Below are 25,593 nucleotides of genomic sequence, written 5' to 3' on the forward strand. Positions count from 1 at the left end.
GTGTCAAGGATGAAGTTGAAATATTGCTATAGTGGAAGAGAGATACATAGCAGTAGTTAGTGTACGTATTGTTTTAATAGAATTACAGTTAAGCCAATTCTTTCATTCTATTTTGTCTATTTTCACACTGTAGGTAAAATACAAAGTGTGGTTTGTTTAGTTTAACCAATTGAATTGGATCTGGAAGGCAATACTTTACCTTTAAAAATAAGAAAAAGGTTAGGTCTAGGCTACCTTAATATGTTGTGGGGGGGGGGTTGTTCTGGTCCATAACAAACTGGGATCAAAATCTCTAAATCCAGGTTGAGTTTAGGATAATTGGACTCAAAGATAGTGAGTGGAGAGAGTGTTGGTGTTTTTTTTAAATTTATGTGTTGCACTCTATTTAAAGCAGAGTATATGTCTTATGTAATAATGGCTCTTTTACTCAGTTTGCTGGGAGTGGAAGAAAACATTTTGGGAGTTTTACAGAAAGTGAGCAAGACAAACTTTTGGAATTTACAGACAAGCTGGAGTTCGGGTTGCCTTTATCCATCCAAAAAGGAGGTAATTGCAACAGTAGTTCAACATTTATGATTACCAGAAATGCCAAAGTAATTGGAAATGGCTAAAATGCAATTGCAAAGTTAGTCATCTGCATTAGGATTGAAAAAAGAATAAAGATAAGGAAATTGAAGTTCAATTATCGGAGACTATGTCTGATCAAATAGTTGAGGGAAAAGAAACAAGAACAGGTGGAAGTCAAAGTGGGTATTTTTAGTTCTGAGAAATTTCCTGAATTACAGAAAGATGAAAAACTAAAGCAATTGTGTCAAAAAGCATACAGATGAAGAATGGGTGTATCTGAGAATATAATCTTAAAAATGAGAGTCTTGATGAGAAATTGGAGACCATGGTAGATTCAGACAGATGAAAAACAGACAGAAGTTCATCAAGTTGTATTACTGATGTATTATAGAAAGGAAGGGTTGCAGGTAGCATATGAATTACCAGTAGGTAGTTATTTGACAATAAGGAAACTCAAGCCAGTGTACAAAAAAACGTTTTTATTGGCCTATACTGCATAAGGATGCATTAAACTTTGCCAGGCATGTCATGTGTATCAAGTAATTGGAAATCCTCAGGCAGTGACAAATCCAGCATGCTTAATTTCTGTATTTGACAGAGTCTTAATTGATTGCAAAGGACTCCTCCCTAAAAGAAAAATTGGGAATCAACACTTGTTGACCATAATGGATAGGTCTACTAGATTTCAAAAGGCCATTCCATCTCAGTATCACATCTAAAAAAGGATTTTAGAAGAGTTATTCAAACATTTTACAAGATATAGATTACCCACAAAAATACAAAATCGGATCAAGAATCAAATTTTTGAACAGTTTAAGCAAATTATGGATTCCTTAGCAATAAAAATTCAAATCCATTATATTCATCCAGAATTGCAGGGAGTATTAGAATGGTGGCATTAAACTTTAAAGATCACGCTGAGGGCTTGTCGTCAAGACTGTCCAGAGGATTAGTTTTTTATTTGTACTTTTTGCAATTAAGGATGCACCTAATAATCAAGTACATTCAGTTTCCAGGCATGAGGTGAGACCACTGAAATTAAGGAGAAATTGATGCGTAAGAGACCACACATTTGGACTGTGTATCAAACTGTAGGGAAAGATTAAATAGAGTGGGTCAGTTGGTTAGACAGCATTTGAAAGTAGCACAGCATGTAATGAAACAGAAAGCAAACAAGAGATCATAAATTCATCATTTTGCTAGTGGAGTGTTAGTTACATCTAGTGGTAGGTAAACCTTTAAAGAGCAAGGGTTAGTGGGCCTTATCAATTGAAAGGAAATCAAGTGAGGTGAAATTTATGATCAGAATGCTAACTAGGAAGAAATCTATGTGAATGTGCTGAAACGATATTCAATAGTGAAGTAAAAAGGAAAGTATTTTACTGGTTACAACAACAACAGCAAGCAGCAAAATCAGATATTTTGAATTAGACATTCCTCAAACTGAATTGGACAAAATGAGAAAGTTGTCAAAAATTGGGACGTATTACTGAGTTATTTCTAGAGGAAATCAATTGACCTGAAAGAGTTATTACAATCATTTGGGGACAAATGTGGGTGAAGCTAGGACATAATCTAATTATGCACAAATGTAGATACAGGAATGCTGTTCCAATTAAGCAACATCCATATAGATTAACCCTTTAAAGTCAGTACTGGTTCAAAAATAGGTTAAACGCATGCTCAAAGACAATATAATTAAATTGCAGCGAATGGACCACATGCATGGTAGTGGTACCAAAACCAGGTGGGACCCAACAATTATGTGGGCTATCACAAAGTTAATGCAATTACAAAATCTGATTCATATCCTATTCCATGTTTACAAGACCCATTAAAAAAGGTGAGAGAAGCAAACTATATTTTCAAATTGGACTTTCTCAGAATACTGGCAGGTAACTTTACCCAAAAGAGCGAAGGAAATTTCAGCTTTTGTGATGCCAACAGACTGCACCAGTTTAAAGTTAAGCCTTCTGGTACGAAAAATATGCCTGCCACATTGCAAAGATGAACCAAGAGAGTCATTTCAGGATTACCCAACTAACCATCTGGTGATTTTTACTCATGCACGGAAGGAATATTTGGAGTATCTATCAGAATTGCTCGATCTAGTTTGGCAGGCAGACTTCATGATAAACCTGACATGGGAAGACAGCATGGAGACAATGGGCCAAATAAGCAATTTCCACACTGTGGGGACTCTAATTCTATGAGAAGCAGCCTGAATAGGTTGGGTTAAGCTTCCACACAAGCAGGGTTGAGTTTTATCTCTCCACAGTTGCTAAGCTTTTGAAGCTGGATGTGGAAGCTCTTATTCCTTTCTCTATTACAGCTAAAAACTGGTGTTTTCTTCCTGCTGCTTGAATTGCACATGAAATCCATTTTACAGAATTTACATTTGCCAAGGGTGTGTTTTTGGGATGTTACTATATTGGAACAGTTAATTCACAGTAGTTAACATGTTATTTTGTTAAGCCAGTTCTTTGTCTAGATTTTAGCTGTTGTTTAAAACTAAGATGTGTTTTGTTTAAAGTCAAGTAGTTTGGCCAAATTACATCTAGATTGGAACACCTTCCACTTACCTCTAAAAATAAAAGTTAGACTATCTTAAAATATTTTGAGGGGATTTGATCTGGTCCATAATAAATTAAATGACATCTGACAGTTCTCAGGTTACATTCTGTTACCCACAGTACCAAGACCATCCTGCACATATACACCAATCTACATGTGGTAAAGTACTTTGGCCAGGATGCTGTACTGAACAAGGAGTCTCAGCACTCATTACTATAGACAAAATCAGAAGAAAGTTTGGACTGCAGATCCCGCTCACCCAAAACCCACACCCTCTAGTTGTGGACTCTTTCTTCTTTCCTTACACCCGCCCACCCCAAACCAGGGAAAAGATCTTGTCTGTTTATGCTATCCATACCTGATTTTATAAACCTCTACAAGGTCACCCTCAGCATCCGACACTCCAGGGAACAAACAACCCAAACATATTCAGTATCTCCCTATAGCTCAAATCCACCAACCCTGGCAACATGGTTGTAAATCTTTCCTAAACCCTGTCAAGTTTCACAACATCCTTCTGATAGGAAGCTGCAACATTACCTCCCAGCAACATTACCTCCCAACTCCTATACTCAATGCTCTGAACAATAAAGGAAATCATACCAAATGTCTTCTTCACTATCCTATCTATTTGTAACTCTACTTTCAAGGAACTATGAACCTGCACTTTAAGGGAGTGTTGCTAAACAAGGAGACCTTGAAGTGTTTAAGTCCTGCCCCGATTTGCTTTTCCAAAATGCAGCACCTCACATTTACCTAAATTAAACTCCATCTGCCACCACTCAGCCCATTGGTCCATCTGATCAAGACCCCTATGTAATCAGAGGTAACCTTCTTCACTGTCCACCACACCTCCAATTTTGGTGTCAGCTGAAAGCTTACTAACTATACCTATACTCACATCCAAAATCAATTATATAAACTACAAAAAGCAGTGGACCCAGCATCGATTCTTGTGGCACTCCACAGGTCACAGGCCTCCAGTTTGAAAAGCAACCCTCCACCACCACCCTCTGTCTTCTATCTTGTATGGAGTGGCAGGAGATCAGGATATACTAAACGAGCATTTTGCAGTCTTTACCATGGAGAAGTAAATAGAAGACATAGAATGTGGGGAAATAGATGGTGACATCTTGAAAAATGCCATATTACAAAGGATGAAGCACTGGATGTCTTGAAACACAGAAGTGGATAAATCCCCAGGACCAAATCAGGTGTACCCTAGAACTCTGGGAAACGATTGCTGGGCCACTTGCTGAGATATTTGTATCATCAAAAGTCACAGGTGAGATGCCCGAAGGTTGGCTAACATGGTGCCACTATTTAAGAAAGGTGGTAAGGAAAAGCCAGGGAACTATTGACTGGAGAGCTTGACACTGGTGGACAAGTTGTTGGAGGGAATCCTGAGGGACAAGATTTCATGTATTTGGAAAGGCAAGGACTATTTAGGGATACTCAGCATGGCTTTGTGCATGGGAAAGTTGTATTACATACTAACTGGCTCCCCACTTGGAGCTGCAGTGTCAACCTCTGCTGTACTGAAATGTTAAATGAATGTTGAAATGATGTGAAATATTACCAGTCTCTGGAAGAGTTTTTAATTTTACAAATGAGGATTTTTCTTCAAAATTTAATTTTGCACTGATTTTACAAAGAATTAAACATCAAAAAAATCCTTGTTTCATCTTTTCATTGATGAAATAAATTCCAAAAGGATTAACAACAAGCACACTCACTGCAAAGTCTTTCACTCTCACGTTAACATTTGACATGAGTGCATCACACCATTTTCCTCCTCTGCTCAGGACACTCCTCCTTGTAGAAATACAGTTTACGCTGCTCTATTTCTCCCTCTTCAGAATCAACCCCAATATAACACATAGTCACTGAGGAACACCAAGATTGTGAGACAGCAATTCACAGCTCACTTCCTAATTGGGCACGTCATGATGGCAGACAAAATTCCTTTGTTGGAAGTTAGTGGTAATGTCACTGGACCAGTAGAGGCTCAAGCTAAAGCTCTGAACAAGTGTTCAAATTCTAACATGATAGATGGCAAAGATTGAATTGCATTCATAAACAGAGTTAAACTCTAATGACAACTATGAAACCACTTATAAGTAACATCCAGTTAAGGAAAAATCTGCTGTCTTTATATGGAACTTCAGAGACAAACAGCCAGAAATACAGGGTCACATTTTGCCGACAAGTTAACTTTTCCCCAGGTTTGAAACTCTCCCTTAAAAAGGTGGTGGTGATAGATGTAGAGGTTTCAAATATTTTTAGAGACGGAGCGAGACAGGTGCTTAAGAAGTGGGTGAAAGATGATCAGAGCTTGGCAGAAATGGAGTTAAAATAAGTATAATTTTATTAAATAAGAGAGCACATTCAAGGGCCTAATGCTGCTCCTCATCTGTATGAGAATCCAAACTTCTACAAAGCCCAAGGAATAAAACGGTATGAACCAATTAGATTAGATTTTTAGATTAGATTACTTTAAGTGTGGAAACAGACCCTTCGACCCAACAAGTCCACACCGACCCGCCGAAGCGTAACCCACCTAGACCCATTCCCCTACATTTACCCCTGCACCTAACACTACGGGCAATTTAGCATGGCCAATTCACCTGACCTGCACATTTTTGGACTGTAGGAGGAAACCGGAGCACCCGGAGGAAATCCACGCAGACACGGGGAGAATGTGCAAACTCCACACAGTCAGTCGCCTAAATCACTATTGTTCTCCTCCACTATCATGATTAAAATCTTGGAACTCAGTTCCTAATGGCATTCAGTGTATCTACACAGCAAGAATGGCAGCAATTCAGAACATGACTCACCACCACTTTCAAAAGGACAGTTCAGGATGGGTAATAAAATGCAGGTCAACTAGTGACATTCATCGCATGAATGGATTTTAAAAAAAGATTTCAAATTCTTAGCATATGACATCCAATTCTATCCAGTATCATTTCACTTCTGTTGCTTTGCATGCCATACCTCTCGTTACTGCTGCCAAAGTCAGCCACACCTTCAGCTCTTCTCCATGACTTCCTCTACACTCTCCCTGCCTGTCAGTCACCCACTATAAACACCATTCAAAATTCCACCTTCCCTGGTAGTCTTCAACTACCTTGGCCCAGTTTTCAGCATGATACAAATGCAAAGTAATGGCAATGCTACATAATGAAAGCTACAAATGACTAATAAGCTGCTCAATCTTGGACAGAAATGTGCACACCCTGCATGTTAAAGAAACAACCCTTTTTTTACTTTCCTCCTATTTGTAAAAGGATCTCTTTCACCCTTAGCACCATTCTAAAAGCTCTGCAATCCTTCATCTGAACGGTCTTCCACAATGAAGTCTAATTGTTAAAGTGAAGTAGCTTTTAATGTGAACACAAAAACTACAATAGCAACTTTAAGTACAGCAGTTTATGCTGTAAGAAAACCTGCCACAACCTTCCTTTTGAGTCCATTGCATTGACAAGGAACTGTCACTTTTAATTCAAGTGAACAAACTAGGAATATGTCATTTCAGACAGCTGCTTGATTTACAGGTAGTTTATAAAGGTGAAAGAGGAAACTGCAAATGCTGGAGATTGGAGTCAAGAGTGTGGTGCTGGAAAAGCACAGGTCAGGCAACAGCAGAGGAGGAGAATTGGTGTTTCAGGCAAAAGCCCTTCATCATCAGGTGGTTTATAAAAAGGTCATACACAAACAGAAGTTTAATTATTCATCAGTGTATCAATTTGGCTAATATTTTATTCTCAAAATGAAAGGCACATGGGAACAAATACTTAAGAGGTATTGATAATACAAGGATTATATAATGGGACTAATGACCTGTTCAAAGCCCAAACAGCAACTGGGGAAGATAAATTAAGCGAACCTGAAATTTATATATTAAAAAAATTGGGTGTATTCTTGCACAAGCCCATCTGGTTCACGAATATCCTTTAGAAAAGGAAAGGTGCTGTCCCTAACTGGTCTGGCTAACGTGCAATTCTACTCCACAGAATGGCCAAATCAGAACTTCCCTCTGGAATGCTCTCAGCAAACCGGTTTACTCAAAAACCTAGATTCTCAAATTAAGGAACGTGTTAGTGTTACCAATAACGTGCATATCTGCTGAATTACCATTTTAAGAAAACTCAGCCCATTAACCTAGTTTTGCTATTTAACCACAATGTTTGACGTTCTAAAGTGTGAACAAAATATAAATGCAAATTTTAATATTTTCCTCCACTTCAATAGTGGCATACAAGTTTGGTCCTTTTCTAGAAGTATCACAATTTAATTCCTTCAGTAAATCCATCACACAATCAATCAAGGTAGAATATGATAGCCACAATCTTATGATTAACTCTAAAGCTTAGTCTCATGATTGTGTGAAAACCAACCAAAGCACTTTTCTTCAAAAAAAAAAAAAAAAAAAGATTTCACAAAAGAATTCTTAAAACATCTAAAATTGTAAGAGGATACTTTCAACATCGGGGGCCCAATTATGAGTCTTCCAAAGAAATTTGGCACATGTTGGCAAACTGGATTACCACGTTCAACGAGATTATTTCCACAGATGCATTAATAAAATGAGAGAGTTGAAGTAAAAACTTTTTAAAAAAGGACAGGTGTGAAGAGAATGAGACAGAACATTGAAATAAAGTTTTGTTTCAAAGTCAGTGGCTCCAAAGTTTGCAGTTGACACTGCTACTCAGAAAACAATACCATGTTGCATTCAAGTACAAATTTATTGGTCCAAATGTTTAAAAACCCATGAAGATAAATGCATCAGAACACCATCTGTATACTATTACCTTGATAATATTGTAAACATCTTTACATACATTACACATGAATCTCATAGGTAGCCACGAAGATGGAGTCAAAAATGCAAATACAGGCAATGTTCTTTCAAGCACTTTACTTGGGTTCAAAGCTCATTATTACAGTAGAACAACTTCACTACAACTGGAAGACAGAGTGATCTAGTACAGATGCAAAACAAAATCCAAATCATTTTAAAAATCTGCAAACCTTCCCAATAAGAGCAGCAAGTCTACACAAAGGCAACAGCTTCCAATTAACCACAAAGAATGAGTACCTTACAGTTAGGTTGATCACTTTAGTGTTAGGGCTGTGGACAAGCTTCAAAATCATTTTAAAATCTATTAAATAGAATGTGGAAAATAAAAGCTCAATTAGTACCATGATTGAAATTGCACTGGAACTGGAGATTAGAAATTATAATTGTAAATAATTTTCCAAAGATTTCTTATAAATCCTTTGAACAATTCGACACATTTATGCTCTACCCTTCAACTACCTTTAAAAAAAAAGAGCACAAGCCAGCATTTAAGTTCAACAACATTCTGGAAAAGGAGCAGATATTGTGCGTCAAATGATAGGCTGACAAACCTAGAAATAATTGCTCAAAACAAGTTCAGTCATTCGCTGGAAAAGGTCTCAATTTAAATTCCTTCATCAAGGAAGGAGGACATGGCAGCATTATTGATATGGTTACTTTGAAGACTTGGACTAATGATTGAGTAGACTGCATAAATCCCATCAAAACACGATTTGTTTTTTTTCCCCAATTATACAGGTTTCAGGATTAGGAATATTTTCCAAACTACTAAGGTTGTAAAAGAAGGGGTTTTTTTTGCTTAAGTGCTCACTTACAAGTCTTCAAAAGAAATCTGACATGTTGACGAACACAAACCAGATTAGCACATTCAACCAGGATTTCAGATGCATGACTAAAAATGAGAAACAATGTAAAGGATTAAATTGAAGTATGTCCACATCTCAATCTGGGATTACAGTTGGATATTGCAATGAGCTGAATAGGCTTGAAATGGACAAATGCCCTTCTCATCCACATATAATCAAAAATAAAACCACTTTCATTTTGTTACTACTTTCAAGTCTTGTTACAAAGCTAAGTTTCACTTTGCACACAAGAAACCAGTCCTGAAAAAAAATAAACATCAGTACTCTGTATAGCAGAAAAAGGTGCTGAGTTGTTGAGTCAGTTGTTGGAATGTATGGCCAATATACCAGAACATGCTGTTGGATACAGTCTGCCTATTTGAGTGCCTATGAGATACTAGACATGAAGAAGCAGTAGAAAGTGAAAGTGAACGGTCAAACTTCATTCTGAGCAGGCCAGTGGACTTATTGGTCAGAGTATCATTGTAGGAGTTTCTCCAAACAGGTTGGAGCGTCATATGGGGTGAACCCTGTGAGAATGCAGCACTGGAGTGGGACAGATGTATGGAGACTACCAAAAAGTGCAATACACCAGTTGTTAATGTAATATTTAACATTAAAATTGATGCTTCCAGCATGAATAAATATACGACCTTAAGTTGGCTTCTGGAACAATTAATGAAGTCACATGTAATGTTGGACAGTGCTGTCAGTGCAAATGGTACAAGCATAGGCTGGTTGAGCATAATCAGCATGTTGCTTCATGCAAATGGTCAACAGAACATGTTGTTTAATGCCATCTGCCAATTAGGATGTATGGCATTCATACCAGAACGTGATATAGTCTGCATACCTGGGCATTACAAGCACTGAAATTGGCAGATTGTATGGCCCAGTGACTAGTGAAACACAAACAGTTAAAAATCACAACACCAGGTTATAGTCCAACAAATTTATTTGGGAATACTAGTTTCAGAGCACTGTTCCTTAAGCAGGTAACTCATGGGGCAGGCTCATAAGACAATTTATAGCAAAAGATCAGTGTCATGCAATTACAGCAATATATTGAACAAACCTAGATTGTTGTTAAATCTTTCATCTTTTAGAATGGGTTGCAGGTTTCAGTTCATTAGTATGTCTTACGATCCTGCCCCATTAGTTTCCTGATGAAGGAGCAGCACTCTGAAGGCTTGAACTTCCAACTAAACCTGTTTGACTATAACCTGGTTTTGTGTGGTTTTTAAAAACTTTGTCCATCTCAGTTCAACATTGGAACCTCCACATCATAAAGCAGTTTTTTTTTTTTAAGATTAGATTAGATTGCTTAGTGTGGAAACAGGCCCTTCGGCCCAACAAGTCCACACCGACCCGCCGAAGCGTAACCCATCCAGACCCATTTCATTTACCCCTTCACTTAACACTACGGGCAATTTAGCATGGTCAATTCACCTAACCTGCACATTTTTGGATTGTGGGAGGAAACCGGAGCACCCGGAGGAAACCCAAGCAGACTCGGGGAGAATGTGCAAACTCCACACAGTCGCCCGAGGCGGGAATTGAACCCGGGTCTCTGGCGCTGTGAGGCAGCAGTGCTAACCACTGTGCCAACATTCCCAGACTCATGCTGTCTGTTGCAAGCCTCTAATATTATGTCCAGTGTTAGGTGCAATTCTGCTGTTCGACCTGCACTGAGTAATCTGAACTGCAATGAGAATTATACAGAAAACATTTTAAATTAGCTGAGCTTACAATATGATGCATTTACATGCATTAAAACTAGTTGAAAAGAGTTTGTCTTACTCAAACAGGACAAACGCAAGACCACCTGAAATTCCCAAACCATCACACAATTATACTACTGGCAAAAGGTACTGTCAAGATGTGCAATATCAAATTTTTATTTCAAATTTTGAATGAAGGCAGTGACACGTTGAGAAAGGACATCTCCCAAAAAACAAAGGGATACTAACTTATGACAATTGCCAACTTGCAACATTGCATAGATCCTGTCTCCAAAAAACAGACTTCAACTGAGACAATAAATCAGAGATGCAGAAGACCACTTCCTATACTACTAAAAGCAGCATCAAGTCAGCAACTGAAATTCAGTTAGAAACAGGAGATGAAAATAAAACCACTATATTGGAGATTGTGTTGGGACATAAAACCATGGATAGGATAAACTGTGCAGAAGGGAGTTAATCAAAGCCACCTTTTGCAACATTTGGGGAAGGGGGGGTTGGGTTATAACTTCTAACTATCAGACTGAGACCAATAGTTTTATTGAAATATTGGGACCAGCAGAAGCAAAATAAGTGACGGAAAGCTGCTCACTGTCTGACTCTCCACTCAAAGTCAAGCTGTGGGCTGATGAGCTTTCAATGTTTACATCTCCAAAAGCAGGTATAATTCTACAGGAAAGCTTCAGTTTCCATAGTAATGCTACCAGAAGGAAAACAAGACATGAATCTTGTAGCCAGAAGTTTACAAATCCTGCAACTGGAACAAACCATTAGCCACAAACTGAACTTTTCTGCTTTCTTCCCCTCCTCACCCCCAGCTTCATATTTGGTCAAACCTACCTACTTTAAGTGGTTGATGTGTGTGCTGATCGAGTGCTTTTGTTGTTTTCAGGAGCTTTATTAACCGGACGTTTTTACCCAAATTGATTTCAGAACAATAAACTTGACATGCCTTGCTTTGTTTCCTGTTGAGTTTATAACATCTGACTAATTCCTTACAACCGTTGCAGAGTTCAATTCATATATTGGATTAGGAAGTCCATCTTTCGAGTTTAAATAAACACACTTGTTCCAATCAAAAGGAGGAAAGGACAGTTTATAACGTGGTTATTTGGTTGGCAAGTCGACTCTGCACACAAGACAAATTGCCATGGAGAAAGCAATGGAAACTTCAAGTTCATAAGTAATTCAATGAAAAAAACTGATACACAATTTGTTTGCAGACAATGGATGCTTGTGTATATGTCACTTCGAGCAAGTGTAAATGAGCTCAATTGATAGTGCAACTATTAGCTTACTCAGGATTGTTCAAGTGCTACCCATTCTTAAGTCACAGAAAGCAGACATTTAGTTTTGAATTTTGCAAGTTGATTGGTTGATCTGTACTTTGCCCAGCACATACTGAAGGGACATGCTGATTTGATGATCAAATTGTTGCAATGTAGTTCTTCTAAGATATGATGGTTGCATTCTTGTGCGACTGTGCATTAGAGGAAAAAAGTATCACACTTCAGAAACAGCACTTAAGTGTTGGCGATGTAATCATGTCTCAAACAAATGTTTTAAAAAGTTTGCACTTTAGAAACAATTTGCCAATCGTTAAAACCATGTTAATACATAACCACCTGTACATAACTTAAGTGTTGATTGACAACCATAAGCAATAAATTGGCAAGTTAGTCAAGAGTTTTACATTTGCTATTTTTGACAATGAATGCAAGATTAAAAGCATTAGCAACAATTCACTTTGTCGGTAATTTCTGAATAATAATCAACTTCCTCAATGACAACCAGTCACCAACTTTGACAGTTGTAGACAACACAAAGTTCTGTGCAGATTAATTTTAAGTAACACTTTTCTGCACAGGAGAAAATTGACCAGCAGCAGGTTCTATTAGACAGATAAATGAGCAGAGGGACTACAGTAGCACTGTCTGGAAAGAGAACACAAGTTTGATAGTGACAGTGGCGAGGTTACTGGACTGGGTAACCGAAAGACAAAAACAATCCTGAGGGCAATGGCTGAAATACCAACACAGTTGCTGATGGAATTTAGTTTTAAGATAAGAAATTGAATTCAGTAAACAAACTATCAATTCTTGTCAAAATCCATTGGCTTACTCATTTCCCTTACTGAAGGGAATTTATCTGGTGTACCATACATGTGACTCTTGACACGTAGTGTCATTGACTGAATGGCCCATTCAACTTAAGGTTTGGTTATGGGAAGCACCCACATCAAGATTGAATTTTACAAAAAACCAGTTAGTAGGAGCCTAATAGAGGGATATCCTAAATCCATAGATAAAGATGTTCCTTTCAAATAGAGTTGGAACAGCTTAAAAGATATGCAATGCAACCATTGAACACCTATACCTAGATTTGCACCATTGCACACCAATCCCAAACCCCCAAAATAAATTTGGAAATATACATTATAGAATAATCTGAGAATTATACAAGTGACTCCGTGATTGCGAATGCTCCTGTTGGTATTGGGCAATTGATCCTCATTCACAAGGGTCAATTTGCTGGCTGCTTTAATCATTCATAAGAGCTGAGGTCTTAAGTTTCACCCTGCTTTAAAATTCACAACAGTCCACAAGATGGACTGAATTAGTGCCTATGCATCTAAAGTTAGTTTAAATCCCTTCTGATTCTGCTCTGAACAACAACAACAGTACAAATTTTGAATGCAAACAGTATACTCAAGTGTTTATTCAATATTGTTCAAAAACTCCACAGGTACAAGTTGGATGACAAGAACTGTTGGCATTAGCATAGCACCAAACTTCTGTTAGGGAAAGAGTACAATATTCCATAATCCACACTGATTTTACTAAGTTTTAACTCCTTCAATGATTTATTTCAAAGCTTCATGCTTTATAATTCACAGTAAGCAAATCCACGTATCCTCAACAAAAAGAGGATCATTAATCACTTCAATTAACCGAAGATCAATTAGAAGCTTCAATATAGATGCAGTTAAACAAAATATTGAATGCCTAATTTCTAGCAATTGTTATAAAAAAACTGTAATGATCCAGAATATTAGAGCTCTTTGAATGCATAGGTACATTTTAATACCATGAAACAAGACCTTCTCCTCACCATTTGTGCCAACAAGCCAAGCCATGCCATGAGTTAGTGAACTGCACACTATGCAAGCTTGTCAGTATTGAACACTGCACTAGAATTTGTTCTTTGATGGACAAAAAATGTACCTTTGCAACCCCAGTAGTAACTTAGGGCAATACAGTTTTATTACAACCCTAGCACATTCCAGAAGTTAGCAGCAGACAAAACCAATGAGAATGAATATTTCAAAGCACCACATGCAATGCTACTTGTCCATACTGCTTATGCCATTTCAAATGGCTTCCAGTGTTTTATTTGCTCCATGCTAACTTGCTGAAAGGCTGTTTTTGCTTGATCACTGCCTACCCAGGCATCTTCAGAATATTCCTAACTTCCTTGTGAAAATGCATTAAAGTTTTGGCACAAAGTAAAATTACACCACGTAATACAGGGTAACCCATTTTCAGGTTCAGAAGAAGTATTTTTTTAAAACCAGATTAATACATCTTGTGATTTACAAACATGCCACCAAAACAGTTACCCTGACAGCAATGACGTTGCTCATCTGAATAAAAAAATTTCCCTGAAGTCATGAATGTTAACTGATGCTTTTGAAGCAACTTTTCTCCCCAGCCAACTCTTACAAAAGGTTTGTGGTGATGGTGGACAGGCTGGTGGAGTGTTTTGGACAGGAGAACTTATGCATGGAATTGGAAGAATTCATGCAGTTTTAAATAAAATTCACCAAGTAGAAACATTTCAATTTAAATTGGGCTGATAAATTGACAAACCCATTAAATGATATCAACACAAAAAGAAAGTCCCCATCACTTCAGCATTCAGTTTAATGCACTGAACTGTTCAAAGAAAAACATGTCTCAGCTCCATCCATTTTAGAAGTTGCCAGGGCAGAAAGAATACTTTAAATTATCTTTTTGGTTAGCTTTAATTTTGTGGACTAAGTTTTCAACAATTCTACTTCCAGGTCTATGGTAGAAAGCAACTTCTACAAAATGCAGCTAACCAAGCTAGAGCTTCAGATGCCTATTTAGTCTTCTGAATAAAATGAGTGCACAATTACATCAGGGGCATGATCAAATATGAGCTCCCCCCCACTACCCAAATCTACCACTCGTCTTAATTCTGCTTGATGTCACCAAGAGCAAAATCAAGGATTTTAAAAAATTGTTTAGTAACTTGCTTGTTCTTTTAAAGATATTATACTCAAAAGGCTTACAGGAAAAAAAATAAACTAAACCTCCTACAGCAGGCACGAAAGCATCAATATAACCATGCAACTTTCCCTATTTTCAAGAGTTTAGTGTATTGTAGTCACAGAAACAAAGCAGCTAGGGTTGCTCAAAAGTAAATAAATTAGCTTATACAAAATATTTCATGCAACAAAGGCACTTTGTATACACTCAATTCAGTTATTGTTTGTTCCCTGGGTGATCTGATACCTAATATCTCGTCCTTTTTAACTAAATATCTGGGAATACTCACTTAATTCTCACACACAGGTCTCAACAAGGACAGGGTGATCAGGTCGCCTCTTACCTTGCCCTGAAAGCATTTATCAAAGGGCATGATTTTATAAACTGACTTCATTTTTACAGACTAAACACTATATAGATAGTACATCAAGGATGTCAAATTGTACAAAAAGTAAAAATAAAAATTGGCAAAATTCAGGAATAGGAAAATACACAAACTAGACAATGGTTTCATGATGAATGGAGGATACAGTACTCTACAAATTGATTCAGTGATTTTTTAAAAAAGGAATGCTGTCAATGTTCAATTAATGCTGGTCAGAAAAGCCTTCACCAATACGGTGCTGCAACGGACTCTGGATTATTTAGCACTCTGATACCATGGTCTCCAACGTGCACAAGGGAACAAAGACTTCAAAATATTGAGTGTGACTACTAGAAAGATTTAAATAAGGAATTTACATGTCAAGTATGCTTCATTTCCTTCCCTTTTGTCTGAGGCATTAACATCTTCAATCACTAAATTAATGCTTAAAGCTTTTTTCTATACAGGCTTGCTCCAATCTCACGAAACCCCTCAAGTGAAAAACTCCTCCACATCCAAGTGCACGCAATTGGTTAAATAGGATGCTTCAAGGCATCTATCAAAAGTAGTTTGAAAAGTGTCAAAGACTGTTTAGGTGTAACAACTTTAAAAAACTACAACACATGGAGGAGCACAATCAACCATGTCAATCAGGCAAAAAGAAAAAAAAAAAAGAGTGCCTTTGTATCCTTCACAATTAAGTGGCCAGTACTCCGACTGCTGAAAGTGAGCTGTTAGACAACACGTGGATGAAACAAACAAATCCTTCACTGAAGAGAGCACACCTTCTGCAGACAATTAGTGTCCTTGCACAATGTGCAATTGATGTACAGCTATATATAAAATTGTCTATGTTGTTTACTCCCAACTCCCCCAAAGTGCAATATTCCAGTACTCTGAACTGGGCAAGTGAAGAGGAAAAGAGCCAGTGGGCAACATGAAAGCAGAAGCTATGAGTGGCCTTCACTTGTAACTTCCGGCTTCTCTTGTAAGAGTGGAATAACAGACTCCCATGCTGCAAGACACTGCAAATCAAAAGATAAACATTTAAAATCTTAGCAATAATGGGAATAATAAATCCAAAATTAAAAACAAGTCAGTGCAATTAACATTAAAATATTTGAGAAAGAAGTTTCTCAAGTAGCGCAAAATCTGAAGGTTGCCATTGATGCATCCTTTTGCCAGTTCTTTCCAGAGCTATCCAATTAATCCCACTCCCCAGTTTCTACCCAACAGTCTTGGAATTTTTCATTTTAGAATTATCAATTTTTAAAATAAGTATTGAATTTGCTTCCCTTCAAACAATGCATTCCATTTTTAATTTGCTACAGAAAAAAATGTTTTGTGAAAATGAGTTTTGGCCAATTAGCATAAAATTGATCAGCAAATGGAGGTTAGATGCCTTTCGAAAAAGGAAAAAAAGGACATTTATACAATGCCTTTAATGTAACAAACTGCCCAAGATCTCTCAAAAACAAAAAACTCAAGGAAGTGTTAGGATAGATGACTAAAAGCTTGGTCCAAGTGGTAGATTTCAAGCAAATGTCTTAAAAAGGAGTTACAAAAGATTTAAAAAGGAGGGAAACTCAGTTTGGGGACTAGACAGATCAACAGTTGCCAATGGTGAACGATTTAATGCAAGGGATTTTCTATGAAGTATTAAAATCGATGAAGTGAAGGTCACTAGTTATAGGACATTGTATTATGCAAATTCTGACATGGTTTTACTATTGATATAATAAACTCTGCAACTGTGGAACTAATCTCTTAGGAAGATACTTCACTTCAATTAAATTTGGAACACCAAAACATGGAGTTTTACACACTCCATGGCTAAAGAACATTTTTTCAAACTGGTTGACAAACCTTTCACAAAATCAAAGCATCTGACCTGGAGCAAAGAACTAGTTTGGGTTAATGAGACAAAAACAGGTTAGAAACTGAATGAAGCATTTTAATTGCACATTGAACTAATGCATTAATTAAAAATTTCATTTCCTACAAGACCATAAGAAGTGGAAAGAAGTGTAGGTCATTTGCCCTCTCCAGCCTGCTCTGCAACTCCACAGGATCATGGCTTATCAGACATGCCTCATCTCTACTTCGCCACAGTTTCCCTAACAGCGTTAATTTTCCATACTGCATATTTTTCCATCTTTTAGTGACTGGAGCACTCAGGATTCCAAACTCTGCTAAGACCACTCAACTCCTGAACTCATTACAAACATGGACAAAATAAAATGTGCGCAACTTTAACATTAACGCAGTTGACAGAATGGCAAAGGAGACCTAGAAACACTGAATTCAAAAGAAACTTGGGTAGCATGAAGATTGATGGGATGTAGTGACCAGCACCACCAACTTGAAGTCATGCTGAGCACAAAAGGAAGACAGATGAAGTTTTGAACATCTCAACCCAAAGACATCACTGCAGGAGTTTCAGTAGAGTTACAGGCCCAAACATTTTCAGATGTTCATCAATTACCTTTCCTTAGTCATAAGGTAAGAATTGAGGATGTTCTGATGATTATACAATGTTCAAAACCAATGGCAAATCCTCATAATGAAGCAACCCATGTTTAGACACAAGACCACCTGCACAACATCCAGTCAATTAATCATGCCATGTAATGGCTACCTCCAACAAGGCAGAATTCAGTCTTCCCCTCAACATTAAGTGACAGTCTCCCACTAACAGCCTAGGTGATACAGTAACTATTAAAGGAACAGGACAGCCATAAAACTGTGGGTACAAGTCACACTATGGATAGCCACTTAGAAAATAGCTTTACCCGTTCAGTAAAATGTTTGCATTATCCAAACAACATCTGCAATTCGTCAACTATATAATAGCCCATCCTTGTTAACAAAATGCACGTTATACTAGAATGACCTGTAGGGCCCCTCAAAGATCAGCAAGGTGGCCTTTGTGTGGAGCCACAAAAATGGGGGAGATACTAAATGAATATTTTGCATCAGTATTTACTGTGGAAAAGGATATGGGAGATATAGAATCTAGGGAAATAGATGGCGACATCTTGCAAAATGTCCAGATTACAGAGGAGGAAGTGCTGGATGTCTTGAAACGGTTAAAAAGGTGGATAAATCCCCAGGACCTGATCAGGTGTACCCGAGAACTCTATGGGAAGCTAGAGAAGCGATTGCTGGACCTCTTGCTGAGATATTTGTGCCGGAAGACTGGAGGTTAGCAAACGTGGTATCACTGTTTAAGAAAGGGCGGTAAAGACAAGCCAGGGAACTATAGACCGGTGAGCTTGACCTCAGTGGTGGGCAAGTTGTTGGAGGGAATCCTGAGGGACAGGATGTACATGTATTTGGAAAGGCAAGGACTGATTAGGGATAGTCAACATGGCTTTGTGAGACATGATTTCCCACGCACAAACTTGATTGAGTTTTTTGAAGTAACAAAGATGATTGATGAGGGTAGAGCAGTGGATGTGATCTATATGGACTCCAGTAAGGTGTTCGACAAGGTTCTCCATGGGAGACGGATTAGCAAGGTTAGATCTCATGGAATATAGGGAGGACTAGCCATTTGGAGACAGAACTGGCTCAAAGGTAGAAGACAGAGGTTGTGGTGGAGGGTTGTTTTTCAGACTGGAGGCCTGTGACCAGTGGAGTGCCACAAGGATCAATGCTGGGTCCTCTACATTTTGGTCATTTACATAAATGATTTGGATACGAGCACAACAGGTACAATTAGCAAGTTTGCAGATGACCCCAAAATTGCAGGTGTAGTGGACAGCGAAGCATATTACCTCAGATTGCAACAGGATCTGGACCAGTTGGGCCAATGTGCTGAGAAGTGGCAGATGGAGTTTAATTCAGATAAATGATAGGTGCTGTATTTTGGGAAAGCAAATCTTAGCAGGACTTATACACTTAATGGTGGGGTCCTAGGGAGTGTTGCTCAACAAAGAGACCTTGGAGTACAGGTTCATAGCTCCTTGAAAGTGAAGTCACAGTAGATAGGATAGTGAAGGCAGCATTTGGTATGCTTTCCTTTATTGGTCAGAGAATGGAGTACAGGAGTTGGGAGGTCATGTTGCGGCTGTACAGGACTTTGGTTAGGCCACTGTTGGAATATTGCATGCAATTCTGGTCTCCTTCCTATTGGAAAGATGTTGAGAAACTTGAAAGGGTTCAGAAAAGATTTACAAGGATGTTGCCAGGGTTGGAGGATTTGAGCTATAAAGGAAAGGCTGAACAGGCTGAGGCTGTTTTCCCTGGAGTGTCGGAGGCTGAGAGGTGACTTTATAGAGGTTTACAAAATTGAGGGGCATGGATAGGATAAATAGACACAGTCTCTTCCCTGGGATCGGGGAGTCCAGAACTAGAGGGCACAAGTTTAGAGTGAGAGGGGAAAGATATAAAAGAGACCCAAGGAACAACCTTTTCACACAGAGTGTGGTTCGTGCATGGAATGAGCTGCCAAAGGATGTGGAGGAGGCTGGTACAATTGCAACATTTAAGAGGCATTTGGATGGGTATATGAATAGGAAGGGTTTGAAGGGATATGGGCCAGGTGCTGGCATGTGGGACTAGATTGGGTTGGGATATCTGGACGGCGTGGCTAGGTTGGACCAAAGGGTATTTCCATGCTGTACATCTCTAATACTCTAAGAGCAAGAAGTGCTCGGTTCTGCACTGAATAACTCCGCTCATCTCCCACGAGCCAGCCCACCATCAAGGCACAAAGTTCTAGATTTCCACAACCCTGTGTAAAGAAGCATAACAAAAACCAAAAACAAACACAGCCAAGGTATAATTTGAAGGCTGCCTGAAGAATTATTCAAAGAATCAGTAGTTACTGGAATGTCATTAAGGGTACCTCTTAGATGCAGAAGAAACTGGAAAGCATGAAGATACCCAGAACAATGATTAGCTCACCTTAGCCAAACTCTATCATGTTACGATAGACAGTGTGCCTTACAACGCCAGTAGAGAGAGCAGAGAAATGAGAAGCATCCATAGGGTAGATTGGGTATTGTGGGTTAACAGATGTGTCAACTAGTCAGTGCAGTAAAATTATACCTTCTCATAATACTGGATGTTCTTGTCAGCCATTCCCATCAACAGCTGTCGAAAGTCCTGTCTCTTGTTGCTTTGCCACCGATCCCAGTCTGCCTTCAGATCAGCATTGAAGCATTCCACACGGTCCTGGCACTTTTCAACACTTGTTGGCGTCTTTCAGAGAAAAAAAAAATCACCCGATTTACTACATAATTGCTTCCTACAGTTTAGCAGGGTAGACAAAAGATTAATAAGCCAACAAAAAAAAAAAAAGGTGATTACAGGCCGTTCTGCTGTAGTGTGTTTTGTCAAGACAAATTTGCTGTAAGGCAATTGACAAATTGGGTCACTGTTTCTAAAGTGCAAACTTTTGAAACGTGTGATGGCTGCAACATGATTACATACCAACACTAAGTACTGTTTCTAAAGCATGGTTTTTTTTCTATAATACGGGGTTGCACAAGAATGCAATAATGTTATAGAAGAACTACCAGCATAATATTGAATTAGACCATGTTAGGTTAAATATCACTTCAGAGAGTCAGGTTTCCGTATAGCCAGCAGTTGGATGGAGTGGAGAGGTGAATGGCAGAGACTAGAACAGAACAAACAACACAATGCAGGTAGGACAAAGATTAAACCAAAACATTAGCCCTGCAAAGGAAAATCCAGTTGCAGGAAATTAATGAAGTTAACATTTTCAAATCATACAATAGTTACTGTATTACTGCAAGGTTGACCATTTAAACTTACTGAATTCAGTCACTCGTCCTTTGATATTATGTTACATTGATTTGGTCTTTACAGTACAAATGGAAGTTTCCAACTTGTGCCTTTCCATCTCCATCACACCCACCAAAAATAAAAACTTCTCAAAATTATGTTTAAATACAGTGGGATCTTTCCAATTATGAAGTGTGATTTGCTTCTTTTATTGAAGGAGTCACAGTCAGCAATACATTTGAAAAACAAACAAGTCAGAACAGAAGGCTGTTGGAAACTGCTCATTCAGAAGTTCATCTGCAAAACTCCTGGGAAACTGTACATCATGGGAAGTTAGGCTTGGCCACAATGTTGATATTCTAATTTAGGTTACAGACCAACACATGCTTTCCACAAAAGCCAGCTTCTATCAACAAGTTTACAGGAAGTGTGTTTAGTTGCAAATCCAATCGTACTGCATTGATCAGTTGGAGCAGCAATTAGAGGCAACGAGGAACTGACAAGAGCAAAGGGGGAGGATGGATGGCAGTTTCCAGAAGTTGGAGACACTACAGATACAGGTCAGGTAGATGGTAGACTAACAGCCAGGTTTCTGGTACTGTGATTGGCTCTACTATAAATGAGGGGTACGTCAAGTCCCAAGCAGTCTATTTAATAACACACTCTCGTCTGGGGCACAAACAGAAGCTTCTCTGTGTCAGTAAGACATCAGAATGGTGGATTGCCTCCCTGGCACTGAAGTCAAGGATGTCTCAGAAACAGCACAGAATATTCTTAATGGAAAGCAACCAGAATGCCATTGCGTTGGCACCAATGATATGGTTAGGGAAAGGGATGAGGCCCTGAGAGAATATAGAAAACTAGATAGGTTAAAATGTAGGTCTGAGGGTAGTAATATCTGGACTATTACTAAATCAGTGCCACATGTTATTGAGAATAAAAATATGAAGACAGAGCAGATGAATGTGTGGCTGAGCACTTTGTGTAGGAGACGAGAATTTACATTTCAAGATCATTAGAATCTTTTCAGAGGGAGAAAAGACCTTTTTAAGAAGGGTGGGTTCCACCTTAATTGGATGGGGACTAATACCCTGGCAGGGAGATTTTTAGAGCCACTTTGGAGGCTTTAAACTATTGCTGGGAGGACCCAAAGCAATAGGAGAAAAGTTAAGGCTGAGACTGGTACACAGTCAATAAGGGAAGCAAGTCTAATAGTGAAGTCAGAACAGCTTGGGAGAGAACAAGGTAAGACTGAGAAATTACCATGCATTTATTTCAATGCAGGAGGCCTGATAGGGCAAGGTTGGGAATATGGGACTGGGATATCAGCTATTACAGAAACATGGCTCATGGACAGACCAGACTGACAGCTTAATGTTCAGGGTACAGACACTATAGGAAGAACAGAAAGGAAGGCAAGAGAGGAGGTGGTGGCAGTGTTTTGATTAGTTATAACGTTGTAGCTGCACTTAGGGAGTATATTCCTGGGAAATCATGCAGTGAAGTTATTTGGCTGGAAATGAGAAATAGTCAGCAAGAAATTGAGAAGCAAATATGCAACGGTAGGAGATTTTAAACTTTTCAAAAAGACTGGGACGGTGTTAAAGGCTTGGATGGGGAAGAATTGGGTAAGTGTATACAAGAAAACTTCCATTCAAATATGGATGTAATTCTTAGAGACCTTCCGTTGGGAAATAAGGCAGGAAAGTGACTGCAGTGTCTGTGGTGCAATACTTGGGGGTGGTGATATTATTCTATTAGTTTTAAAATAGCTATAGAAAAGTTAATGATCAAGAAGTTAAAGTGCAAGTTGAAGGAGGACCAATTTTAACAGTATTGGGAGAAACATTGTAAAGTTGATTGAGGGAGGTTATTCACAGGTGAAGGGAAGTTGGGAAGTGGGAAGCCTTCAAAAATGAGACAGTGTTCACAGACAAGGTGCCAGTTAGACTGAAGGGAAAGGCTGGATGACAAGAGAAATGGAGGCTCTGGTCAAGAAAAAGCAACTAGGAGAAAGTGAGGACTGCAGATGCTGGAGATCAGAGCTGAAAAATGTGTTGCTGGAAAAGCACAGGTCAGGCAGCATCCAAGGAGCAGGAGAATCGACGTTTCAGGCATAAGCCCTTCTTCAGGTCTTATGCCCGAAACGTCGATTCCCCTGCTCCTTGGATGCTGCCTGACTTGCTGCGCTTTTCCAGCAACACATTTTTCAGCTCAAGAGAAAGCAAGCATAATCAGACGTAGACAGGTGGAATAGAGTGAATCCTTAGCATACAACGGCAACAGGCATATACTGAAGAGGGAAATCAGGAGGCCAAAAAGGGGACATGAAATAACCTTGGCAAGTAGGATTAAGGACAATCCAAAGAGATTCTATAAATACATTAAAGGGCAAAAGAGAAACTAGGGACAGAACAGGACCCTTTAAAGATCAAGGTGGCCATCTATGTGCAAAGCCGAAGATGAGTGAGATACAAAAATTTCATGTTAGCATTTACTGTGGAGAAGGACTACGAAGCTAGGGAACCTGGAGAAATAGCAACGTTAGCGAGTTTTGAGAAGATTTGCAGTGATGTCTTGAAAAGGAGTTCATATTACAGAAGAGATGCTAAAATACAAAAAGGGTAGCTAAATCTCTGGGACTTATCAGGCATTCCACAGTACTTTGTGGGAAGCTAGGGAAGAGATGCTGAGATTTTGTATCATTGGCAATGAGTTAGGCATTGGAAAATTGGAGTTGGAAAATGTGCATGACACACTTAAGGCAGGCTGGTCAGGTCCCCCCCCATCTGGCACCCTCCCCTGCCACTGCAGGAATTGCAAAACCTGCGCCATTTCCCCCCTCACCACCATCCAAGGAGCCTTCCACATCCAAAGTTTCACCTGCACATCCAGCAATATCATTTATTGTATCCGTTGCTCCTGATGCAGGCTCGACATTGGGGAGACTGGGCACCACCTAGCAGAGCGCTTCAGGGAACATCAACCCCACCGCCCTGTAGCCCAACATTTCAATCTCCCTCCCACTCTGCAGAGGACATGCAGGTCCTGGGTCTCCTTCACCACCCGATGCCTGGAGGAAGAAATGCCTTATTTTATGCCTCGGAACACCAACTCCAGGGCATCATAGTGGACTTCACCAGTTTCCTCTTTTCCCTTCTCCCCACCTTATCTCAGTTCCCACCTTCCACCTGTCCTCATGACCTGTCCCACCTGCCAATCTCCCTTCCCACCTATCCACTCCACCCTCCCCTCTGACCTATCACCTCCATCCCCACCCCCATTCACCTATTGTACTCTTTGTTACCTTCTACCCAGCTCCCCCCCATTTCTCTCTCCACCCAGGAGGCCCTCTGCCTCCATTCCTGATGAAGGGCTTTTGCCTGAAACTTTGATTTTCCTGCTCCTCTGATGCTGCCTGACCTGCTGTGCTTTTCCAGCACCACTCTGATCTAAACTATAAGGATGAGGCTGTTAAACGGAAGATGGCACAGGAAAGTTTACAAGGATGTTGCCAGGACTAGAGTTTGAGCTACAGGGAGATGTTGAATAGCTCAGGCTTTTTTCTTCCTGGTGTGTCGAGACTGAGGAGTAACCTGTGGAGGTTCATAATATCATGAGGGGCATGGCTAAGCTGAATAGCCAAGGTCTTTTTCCCAGGGTAGGGGTGCCCAAAGTTCAGGACATAGGTTAAAGATGAGAGGGGAAAGATTTAGAAGAGGGGCTGGAGGGGTAATTTTTCTTCATGCAGAAGTGCGTGTATGGGACAAACTGCCAGAAGTAGGTGGAGGACAGTACAATTACAACATTTAAAAAGACATCATGAATAGGAAGGATGAGGGGAATACAGACCAAATACTGATAAGTGGGACCAGGTCAGATTGGGATATATGATCAGCATGGATGAGTTGACCCAAAGGGTCTGTTTCCATGCTGTATGACTAATAAAATCACACCTTTATTAAAGGCAAATGAAGTGTTAATGATACCTGTCTGTGCTGCACTGTTCTCTATCTATAATTTCCCAATTGAGTTATTTAGAAGAAACTTGTCAAAATTGCCTGGATGACATACATTGTTCTTGGCATGTAGCGTAGTAAAATGTTAACTGTATAGTAGGGGGAAAACAAAGAACAATTGTATTAACACAATTAGCAAACCAAAAAGGACATCAGGGAGTTAGAACAATACTATAGAAGCAAACCTGCCCCACAACAAGAACACAGTAACTCAATAGCACACAAGGCAATGTATCAGAACAGAGCTGAAATGTGTTGCTGGAAAAGCACAGCAGGTCAGGCAACATCCAAGGAACAGGAGAATCGATGTTTCGGGCATAAGCCCTTCTTCAGGAATGAGGAAGGTGTGCCAAGCAGGCTAAGGTAAGAGATAGGGAGGAGGGACTTGGGGGCAGGGGCATTGGAAATGCGATAGGTGGAAGGAGGTCAAGGTGAGGGTGATAGGCCAGAGTGGGGTGGGGGCGGAGAGGTCAGGAAGAAGATTGCAGGTTCGGAAGGCAGTGCTGAGCTCGAGGGATTTGACTGAGACAAGGTGGGGAGAGGGGAAATGAGGAAACTGGAGAAAT

At 39.4% G+C, this 25,593-nt stretch overlaps 1 protein-coding gene across 4 annotated transcripts in view; it reads right to left on the reverse strand.

Annotated features, from left to right (window-relative positions):
* snx30 (sorting nexin family member 30) overlaps positions 1–25,593 on the reverse strand; it is a 77,561-nt gene that overhangs the window by 4,371 nt on the left and 47,597 nt on the right. For 3 of the 4 annotated variants that reach the window (XM_043715768.1, XM_043715760.1, XM_043715752.1), the window contains exons 8-9: positions 20,307–20,459; positions 10,813–16,276 (exon numbers count right to left, since the gene is read on the reverse strand). In XM_043715768.1, the coding sequence (XP_043571703.1) occupies positions 16,202–16,276; positions 20,307–20,459 (228 nt within the window). In that variant the 3' untranslated portion in view covers positions 10,813–16,201. Of the gene's footprint in view, positions 1–10,812; positions 16,277–20,306; positions 20,460–25,593 lie in introns of those variants that run through there. The other variant, XM_043715777.1, reaches the window with a different exon arrangement.

The sequence above is a fragment of the Chiloscyllium plagiosum genome, chromosome 2 (assembly GCF_004010195.1).
Source record: "Chiloscyllium plagiosum isolate BGI_BamShark_2017 chromosome 2, ASM401019v2, whole genome shotgun sequence".
NCBI classification, from domain to species: Eukaryota; Metazoa; Chordata; class Chondrichthyes; order Orectolobiformes; family Hemiscylliidae; genus Chiloscyllium; species Chiloscyllium plagiosum.